The sequence below is a fragment of the Balaenoptera ricei genome, chromosome 4 (genome assembly GCF_028023285.1).
Source record: "Balaenoptera ricei isolate mBalRic1 chromosome 4, mBalRic1.hap2, whole genome shotgun sequence".
NCBI classification, from domain to species: domain Eukaryota; kingdom Metazoa; phylum Chordata; class Mammalia; order Artiodactyla; family Balaenopteridae; genus Balaenoptera; species Balaenoptera ricei.
In genome coordinates this window covers 161,697,522-161,706,452 of record NC_082642.1, presented here as the reverse complement: position 1 = coordinate 161,706,452, position 8,931 = coordinate 161,697,522, and the positions used below count along the sequence as shown (strand labels likewise).

Here is an 8,931-nt window from a genome sequence, read left to right as displayed (position 1 = left end):
CCTCCATCTGTAAACTGGGGGAGACTGTGCATCTCACACGGCATCGTGCCGGGCCTGCCATGAGCTGGGGTCACAGTGGACACTCCCAGGCCCCTACACTGTGAAAGTGGAACTTCGCCTTGGTTTTAGGACTTGTTGATGAACCCACCGTGAACTGATTATTTCGCTGGGAGCAGAATTGGTGGTTCTCTAATTGTATTGCTCCCTCTATATTAATTAGCTGGGTGCTTTACCGTGAAGAAGAATTTCCCTCATCAGCAGGTATGACCTGTGTTCTTCCACGAAAGGAGGGTGAATGTCTCTTTCTTTTTAATTATTAACCCCCATGGTAACAAGTTGCTGTGATGGTTATGTCCACTGGTGGCTTTAAATGGGCCCTCCCTCCCTCATTAGCTTAACATGGATGACAAGGATATTTATTTATTCAGTATTTGATCATCAATTTCAAACGTCATTCTTCTCTAAAGTGAAGAGACATTTCTTGGATTCCTGCTCCTGGGGCTGGTCAAGATTTCGCTTCAATAACATCAAGCAGAAGAACACAGGACTCAGTGGAAAAGGTGGGAAGATTGTAAAACGGTGACCTTATGGCAGTGTTGGCTAAGAAGGGGAAAATGCAGACATGCACTGGAAAGAAAAATCTAAAATAAGTAAGCAAACATCTAAATAAGTCTAAAATCTAAAAATCGAAAATAAGTAAGTAGTGATTAGGAAAAAGTTGTTTTATATTAAAACCAAGCCCAGCAGAATAAATGTCATGTTCAAAGGTCCTAGAAACACACTGAGATACTTATAAACATACCTTTACAACAGACGTTTGGGTAAAGGACACTGGCTAGATACCACCACCAGGTACAGACGAGCACGAGTAAAACATAAAAAGATCATAATCATGAGAAATAAATATGTAGTGACAGCATCTGACAGAAAAAAAGTAAGAAACCAAGCAAGATGAATCAATAGGCATGTGGCTATTTGTCTTACTAGTGCTTTAAGTTCCACTGAAAATTTCTGACTTACAGAAGTTCAATATAAATTCTAAGTCTATGTTTTATTTTTTTGCCTGTGATAAAAGCAGACTGGATAAAACAAGAAAAAAAAAACACAGGGCTATTCACAAACACACCGGGGCTTTAATTTTATTCTTTTTGTTTTTTTGTGTGTTTTTGTTTTAAACCAAGTTTCCAGCTGTACACTTTAGAAAATAAACAACAGGAAGCCATCCTCTGCTTACCCTTCGTGGGCGGGCAGGGAGGATCGACCAACGGAGAACCGGGCAGATGCCCGTCACTCATGAGCACACAGCTACCTCATCAAGGTAAGAAGCTAAGATGTGCTGAAATCACATAGAAAATACTCCACTTGGCTTTGCAGCAAAGCGTAAGGGCGAGAGCATCTAACTGACGACACCGGGGCTGGCGCTCAGCACCACTCAGCACACCCACCACATCACAAGCTCCCACAGGAAATCAAACCTCTTCCTCAAATACAATTGTCACAGGACTTTATTCACTGTTTACTCTTCTGGCAGCAGGACTTCTCTGAAGTAGAATCTAAACACAAGTAGAAATGAGGAAGCAATTTGTTAGAAGGCTTCACATCTTCTAAGAAGAATTTCACAGTTTCGAAACACTACCACTGAATTAACCTTATTTTTGGTAAAAATAAGAATAGCAATTAAGATACGTAGTGGTTTACACTATGAAAGTTGAGAAACGCTGGACAAACGACATCCTGTAAACACGGTCTTCATGGTCGCTGTGAGTCTGAGACACCGTGATCCCCACACTGTGCGTCCTTCACACCCACCCCCGGGTGTCTCCACTCACAACCCTCCTTCTGATACTATTAATGATGGCTGATCAGCAGGACTGAAACTAACAAGAGTGACTAAGCTGGACCCCAGTGACTAAGCCGTCTCCTCTCCAGGACTGAACACTCCTGGGTCACTCAGATCACGTCAGAAGACAGAGGACTTTCATTACCTGGTGGTACGTCTCCCAGTCTTTGCTGGATCATTTCTAAATGGTGAATGTATTCCGTCAAGGAATGTTCCGGATCTTGAGAAGCAGTCAGGGATCTTTCTGATCTGGGATTTTCGGATGGATTGGATCTTCAAACATACAAACCAACAAACAAACAGAGTTGAACTCAGCAGACGGTCTGAATGCAGCCAGTGCGGAGGGGCAGTGGAGTTGGGCCTGCTGACCAGACACTCGTGGGAAATGGGGTAAACTAGGAGGTTGTTACCTTCCTATATTTTCTTTACCACAGTGGAAAAAAGAGTAAGGTTTTTTTAAGAAGTGCTACACAGTGCTTTAAAACTAACTTCTTTACAACGTCTCCAAATTAAAACAACTAAAAACTACTGTATATTACTTAATTCACTAAATCTTCACATATGAGTCTATCATCCCCACCGGATTCTGCCCAGCATCCCTCACAGGGGTCCCTGCCTCCTGGCCTTCAGCTGGGCCCAGGGAGCCCCGTCTGCGTCACTGCTCACTTCCTCTCCAGGGCAGGGAGCGTCTTACCCGTGCGCCATCCACAAAATAGAGGCCTTGGCCACCACCTACTCCTTCAAAGGTATCACCCACTCAGGCATGGGCGAGCCACAGCCAGACCGAGAACCCTTGCCTGCCCTCCCCGAATAGAACCGGGCTTCTGGGCCCTCACGGACTCACACTGCTGCACTCCCTGCCTCGCTCTGCGACCAAAACTTTCAGAACACGTTTCTGTGAGGAGCCACACACGCTGGTGGGTTCCCATCGGCAGAGACGCAGGGTGAGTGGGGACACAGCCTTGCGCACGGCGGTGCCGCCCACGCTCATCAGTCTGGCCTCCCCCATCAGGGCAGTTACGCCCGAGATCGTCACACTCTTAACAAGCAGCTCATACGGAGGTCTCATCACCAACCGGAAACCATGGAGCGAGAGAGCAAACGTGAGCATTTTATCCCTGCTGGTCCGATGTCAGAGGTGGATGACACGTTCTGCTCTGACAAGCTCGTTTTAGAACCCCGGGAAAGCACGCACAGAGAGAGCAGACGACATGCCTGCACGAGCCGTCACATGTGTGTGACAAATACCACAGACACAAACTGAGCTTTCTATTCACTTCACGGGTAGGTTCCAAATACTGGAGGAGTCATAGTCGAATGAATTAAATAAATGACTCGTAATCATATTCGAGAATTTGAATAGATTATTATTTGTGTTTCAGTCTGGAGAAATGGAAATGGAAATCACATCTCTCACAAGCAGCACTTGGATAAGAAATCTCATGGTCAGGAAAATGGGCTGCAAACCGTGATGAAGGTACCCAGGGCCTCAGAACGTTACAGTTACAGCCATCAGGGAAACCTTTCTTCACTTGAATTTTTAAACAAAATTCTATGCTACAATTTATCCACAAGGCCTCTTAATTATGTTTTTAATTGAAAACAGTTTTTTCCCCAAATAACCGATGAATGTTTAACATTATCACTGTAACGTTGCAATTGCCAAGTAAGTTGTAAGTATAAAAACACATTACGTGTGCAAAAAAACCCCCAATCCCAAAGAAAAAGATTAAGTAAAGCTAACACCACGGCCTTGCATGTATGTGTGTGTGTGTGTGTGTGTGGGGGGGGGGGGTCATGTGTGCCCAGGGGCCCTTCCATCACAGGCGGGGCTGGGCACCCGCACAAATCTGCCCAGGGACGCCTCCGCGCATGGCCCTGTCTCTGCAGACGGGGCCCCTGCTGATGGCTACAACCCTGCAGTGGAAAAGCAGCTGAGGCACCACCGCTCACCTTTCCCTCCTGCGTGGGGACGCTTTTGGCACAGGGCCCCTGGCGTGGCTGGAAGACATGTCCCGGGTTGGTGGGGATTCGCGGGTGTCGGGTGGAGACTGCTGCCGCCGTGGCACGAGGAGTCCTTCCCCCAGAATTATTTAGCAACGAAGGGATTAAGAAAAGAAAAGAATGCATTTTAGTAGGGAGGTCCATCCACCAAAATTTAAAATTTACAAGCTTTTAAGAGTCTGCACGGCAACTTCAAAACGTTTAAAAAGTACTCGTTGTAAAAACTGTATTAAAAAAATCTCTAGAAGAAACCTGAGTTGTTTGTTTGTTTGTTTTTTAAATGTATGTATTTATTTATTTATTTGGCTGCGTTGGGTCTTTGTTGCTGCGCGTGGGCTTTCTCTAGTTGCGGCGAGCGGGGCTACTCTTCGTTGCGGTGCGCGGGCTTCTCGTTGCGGTGGCTTCTCTTGTTGCGGAGCACGGGCTCTAGGCGTGCAGACTTCAGTAGTTGTGGCTCACGGGCTCTAGAGCACAGGCTCAGTAGTTGTGGCACACAGGCCCAGCTGCTCCGCGGCATGTGGGATCTTCCCACACCAGGGCTCGAACCCGCGTCCCCTGCATTGTCAGGCGGATTCCTTAACCACTGTGCCACCAGGGAAGTCTGAAACCTGAGTTCTGAGCACCTGCATTTCATTCCTGCAAGGCCAACCCTGACCCCCGTGTCTGTGTGGGCAGCGCCCTGGAGGGGCGCTCAGCACCCTGATGGAGTGAGCAGGGCGCCACGTGGGCCTGGGGTGGGTCTCCTGCACCCAGCTCTGAGGAGTGGTAAGGGCAGAAACCCCAGCGACCACCAGGTGCAGCTGGGGGGCAGGGGGTGTGGGGGGACCTCCTGAAGAACCTCGAAGCCAGCTGATTCCGAGACGTAAGGATTCACACGTGGAAATCAAAGGGGACTGGCACCGCCAGGGAAGCCCAGTGGCCATGAAGGGCGCTGCCCACTGCAGCTCCCCCAGGCAGCCCGGCTACACCTGGGCAGCGGCCCATCAGATGGGGCAGTGGACAACCGCAGACTGGACGGGACTGAGCCAGAGGAGGCAGTGGTGCTCCCAGGGGATGTGCACACTGTGAAGTAGAACTTCACTCCATTTGGGAGAATAAAAAAGACTTTTTATTGAAAATAAGCTATTGGTTGATACATTTAGCATTTCTGTATTGTTCAGTCATTATTACGCTCCTCTGAACCACTTTTATTCATCAACATTAACTGCATAAACTTGTGCTTGTTCCCAAAATAAAAACCACTTTCCTTCAAAAACCCTTTGCCTCCTGACAAGCGCACTGGCTGAATTACTGGTTTCTTATTGTGCTTTGCGATCTCCCACCAGGCGGGCACTGAAGAAGCCCGTGGGTGGGGTGGCAAGGGGGGTACCTGGGCGGGGTGCTCGGCCCGGCGCTAGGGCTCCTCTGCAATCTACTTGTTGCCATTTCTTAACCAAAAAGCGTAACCTACAAAAAAAGATAGAAAACATTGAAAACTAGAGCAAAACAGGAGTGAAAAGAACCAAGAAAATCCAGACGTGACCGGACCATGGAGTGAGAGCACGGCCCTCCACCCGGGCAGCCGCCAGCACCTTCCCGGCCCCGCCCCCGGCCCCTGGGCCCCCAGGCCCCCGACCCTGCCCCTCCACTCCCAGACCCGCCAGCTGGGGTCTGTCTGGTTCACCGCACTCCCTTCCGTCGCTAACGCACTTGACGGGCCCTGGACAGCTGGGGGAAATGGAGACCCTCGCCCTCCACGTGGTGACGGGAGGTGCAGCGGTGTTGGGGCCCCTAGACCCCTCTCCTCGACGGCCCCCAGCAGCTCCCTCACAGCACTGCTGCCTCTGAGACCCAAGGCCCAGGAGGTACCTCCGCTTCGCGTTGGTGGAAAGACGGAGGCAGGGTTTGGGGCTCTCCCCCCGCCCCCCAACCCAGCATCTGACGTACTTCCTGGCACGGGGCACGTTCTCCGAAAATACAGAGCAGATGGACGGACGGACGGACAGAGTGACAGGCAGGTGGGAGGACAGTCTGTGGTCTGGAGAACTCAGAGGGAGGGAGGGCGGGCGCTAAGTGCCCAGAGGCCGGGGGAGGCCTCCACCCCACGGGGACTCCTGGCAAGTGTGCGGCTGGACCGTGTGCGGTGCTGGGTCTCTGAGGGCAATGGGACCCACACTGCCTTTTGTGGTGCAGTCCAGGGAAAGGCCAAGGGGGCCCAGCCCACCCTGCTGTGCCTGGTCCCGCAAACGGAGGTGAGCGCGGCCCAGAAAAGGCACCTCCGTGGGCACCAGAGCAGACACAGTGGCACAATTCTTAGTGGGACAAACGTTTTTAGAAATACAGCAGATTTTAAAATTATAAAATAAAACAGATTTTCATCACTGTTAATTCTGAAATAGTCAAAAGTCCCTATCACACCAGGGAGTCCATCTGTACTCCAAAGTGGCGCCCTGCATGCATAATGGCTGGAGCTGGGCTGGGCTGGGCCAGGCGGACACTTAGGGGTCAGGTGTACCTCCCTGCTGGGGGGCCCGCAGCGTGTCCTCCTGTGCACATGGCACCCTTTATGAAACACAGATTTGACTAAAATATAAGAAACTGAAACACGAAGAAGTGAAATGCAGTTTTAAGCTCGATCAGACATGTCTGTCATCATAAGAATACCATTAAGGGGGAGGCTTTGTTTTACAATAAAAAGACAGCCTTAAACCCTTCCATCTTAGAAGGTGCAGTTCTACATAACGTGGTTTCCGGAAGACAAGGGTCGTCTATATTTTAAGGCCTCAAATATCATTCATCTTAAAAGAGGGAACAGCTGTAGCGTTTCAAAGACTAAACGACCCCAAAGCAGACAGGAGGCACGTGCCTCGGCGGTACCTTAAGACAGCGATCACCACCCTGACGGCAGTGCGGAATTTCGTAAAAGGGCGTGCCGCCACCGCTTTCTTATCTGCCTTGGAAGGAAATACTCCCAAGTGGGCGATCATGGAGAGTGTTTCTTGTTCAGAGTCCTGGAATCCACCAATCAACAGCAAAAGATACTTCTTTTGATAAATCAGGGCTTTTCTAAAGCTCTCTGCTCTCAGATAATGCAGGTACAATTTTTCCATCTAAAAGAAAAAGAAAAAACAGTGAAACTTAACCACAGGACAAAGACATCCTTCTCACAAGTCTCCATAGCACACTTGTACCAGGTGCTTTAAAAAGAACCAGACTTCTTTCCTCAGCAAATTATCACAGCAGTCAGCTCCGCACGACATCTATAACCAGCAACAATCTTGCAGTTCAGAGTTGGATCTTGTTTATCTGACAAAACACAGAGCACAGACGACCCTTCACCAGCATCAGAGGAGCCCCACGAGGGCCCAGGAATTGGACTACCAAGCACGGACAAAGCTGGGGGCAGGTGGGGGTTTCATCACAGGTCTGCAGGCATCGGGGGTCGGGGAGACCTGAGGTCACAGGCAGAGGTTGGTGTCCATATCCTAATACAGCTTTTCCCTCCAGAGAGACCCACAGCTTGGGCCTCACCATCAGAAGTGCTGACTGAGCTGTGGGCTCAAGGCTTTTTCCAGGCTGTGGACACTATCATCTGTAATTCAAGCACCAAGACTTTCCCTCCTTAACCCAGGATTTTAGAAAGTACCACAGGCGCCGCAGAGGATCTCTAGGGCAGTGAAAATGCTCTGCATGACACCATTGTGGTGGACACTTGTCATCTTACACTTGTCAAACCCACAGAATGCATGGCCCCAAGAGCAGCCCGCACGTGGTGACAACGTGACGCTGTGGGTCTTTCGACTGCAACACACGCACTGCCTGGGGGGAAGTGGATGGTGGGGCAAAGGGTTCGGGAAATCTCCGTACCTTCCCCTCAATTTGGCTGTGAACCTAAAACTTGCCTAGAAACATAAATCTTAAACAAGTAAGAAGCAGCCATGAGACGGTGTGTGCACACCTAACACTGCCCATGGGCTTGGTCTTACCTTGGCATTGTAGGCGCCAGCCTCCGGCGCGGGCAGTGCTGGGTCTGGGTGTTGCGCTGAGCCCGGCGAGACCATCCTGTCCTGCCTCCACGCAGACCTGTCCGACCTCTGCAATGGCCACAGACAGCGTGTCTACACAGCTGCTCTCCCGGGACAGCATCTCAAGAAAGCTGGCTGAGGGCTTCCCTGGTGGCGCAGTGGTTAAGAATCCACCTGCCAGTGCAGGGGACACGGGTTCGAGACCTGGTCCGGGAAGATCCCACATGCCACGGAGCAACTAAGCCCGTGCGCCACAACTACTGACTGCACCCTACAGCCCGCGTGCCACAACTACTGAGCCCACATGCCACAACTACTGAAGCCCGCGCCTAGAGCCCGTGCTCCACAACAAGAGAAGCCACGGCAGTGAGAAGCCCGCGCACCACAATGAAGAGTAGCCCCCACTCGCTGCATCTAGAGAAAGCCCACGCGCAGCAACAAAGACACAACGCAGACAAAAAAATAAGGAAGGAAGGAAGGGAGGGAGGGAGGGAGGGAAAAGAAAAGAAAAGAAAAGAAAAGAAAAGAAAAGAAAAGAAAAGAAAAGGGGCTGAGAGCACAGTGGTGACCGCTCCCAGGCCCGAGCCGCCCACATGCTGTGCCCACTGGACATGGGTGGGCTGGGGCAGGTGCCGGTCACCTGGGTCCCTCTCTTCAGCCTCTTCTCAGTGATGTCCCGGTTGTTACATGATTATTTTATTACACTCAAGGATGGTTACTACACACCGTTTACTGAAGTACAATTGTACAAAAGGTATATTTTTACTAAAAACAAAACCCTCACATTTGAGAAATCACCCTGAATTCAAAGCTTTAAGCCTATTAGACACCCCTGTCCTCCCTGGCCCTGGAAATGCTGCCCCTGGCAGATGCGGACACCCAGCTCTGTTGAAGCGCCATCGAGCCACGCACCCTGGACACCTCAGGAGGGGCCCACACCGCACAGAGGGGATGTCGTGACCAGGCCACGTGTGCCAACACTGGCCGCGTGGCCTGGACACCACGCTGTGCTGAGCGCCCCAGAGCTCCGGTGTGGACACACGAACAGAAGAAGGGCCCCACAGGGAGGGCCAAGGCTGCCGC

At 50.8% G+C, this 8,931-nt stretch overlaps 1 protein-coding gene across 5 annotated transcripts in view; it reads right to left on the bottom strand.

Moving 5' to 3' along the window:
- Positions 1-1,123: 1,123 nt before the first annotated feature.
- PCNT (pericentrin) overlaps positions 1,124-8,931 on the bottom strand; it is a 106,610-nt gene continuing 98,802 nt past the window's right edge. For all 5 annotated transcript variants that reach the window (XM_059921767.1, XM_059921769.1, XM_059921770.1 and 2 more), the window contains 6 exons: positions 7,810-7,917; positions 6,701-6,933; positions 5,214-5,290; positions 3,794-3,917; positions 1,986-2,113; positions 1,124-1,553 (listed from right to left, as the gene is read on the bottom strand). In XM_059921767.1, the coding sequence (XP_059777750.1) occupies positions 1,510-1,553; positions 1,986-2,113; positions 3,794-3,917; positions 5,214-5,290; positions 6,701-6,933; positions 7,810-7,917 (714 nt within the window). In that variant the 3' untranslated portion in view covers positions 1,124-1,509. The remainder of the gene's footprint in view (positions 1,554-1,985; positions 2,114-3,793; positions 3,918-5,213; positions 5,291-6,700; positions 6,934-7,809; positions 7,918-8,931) is intronic.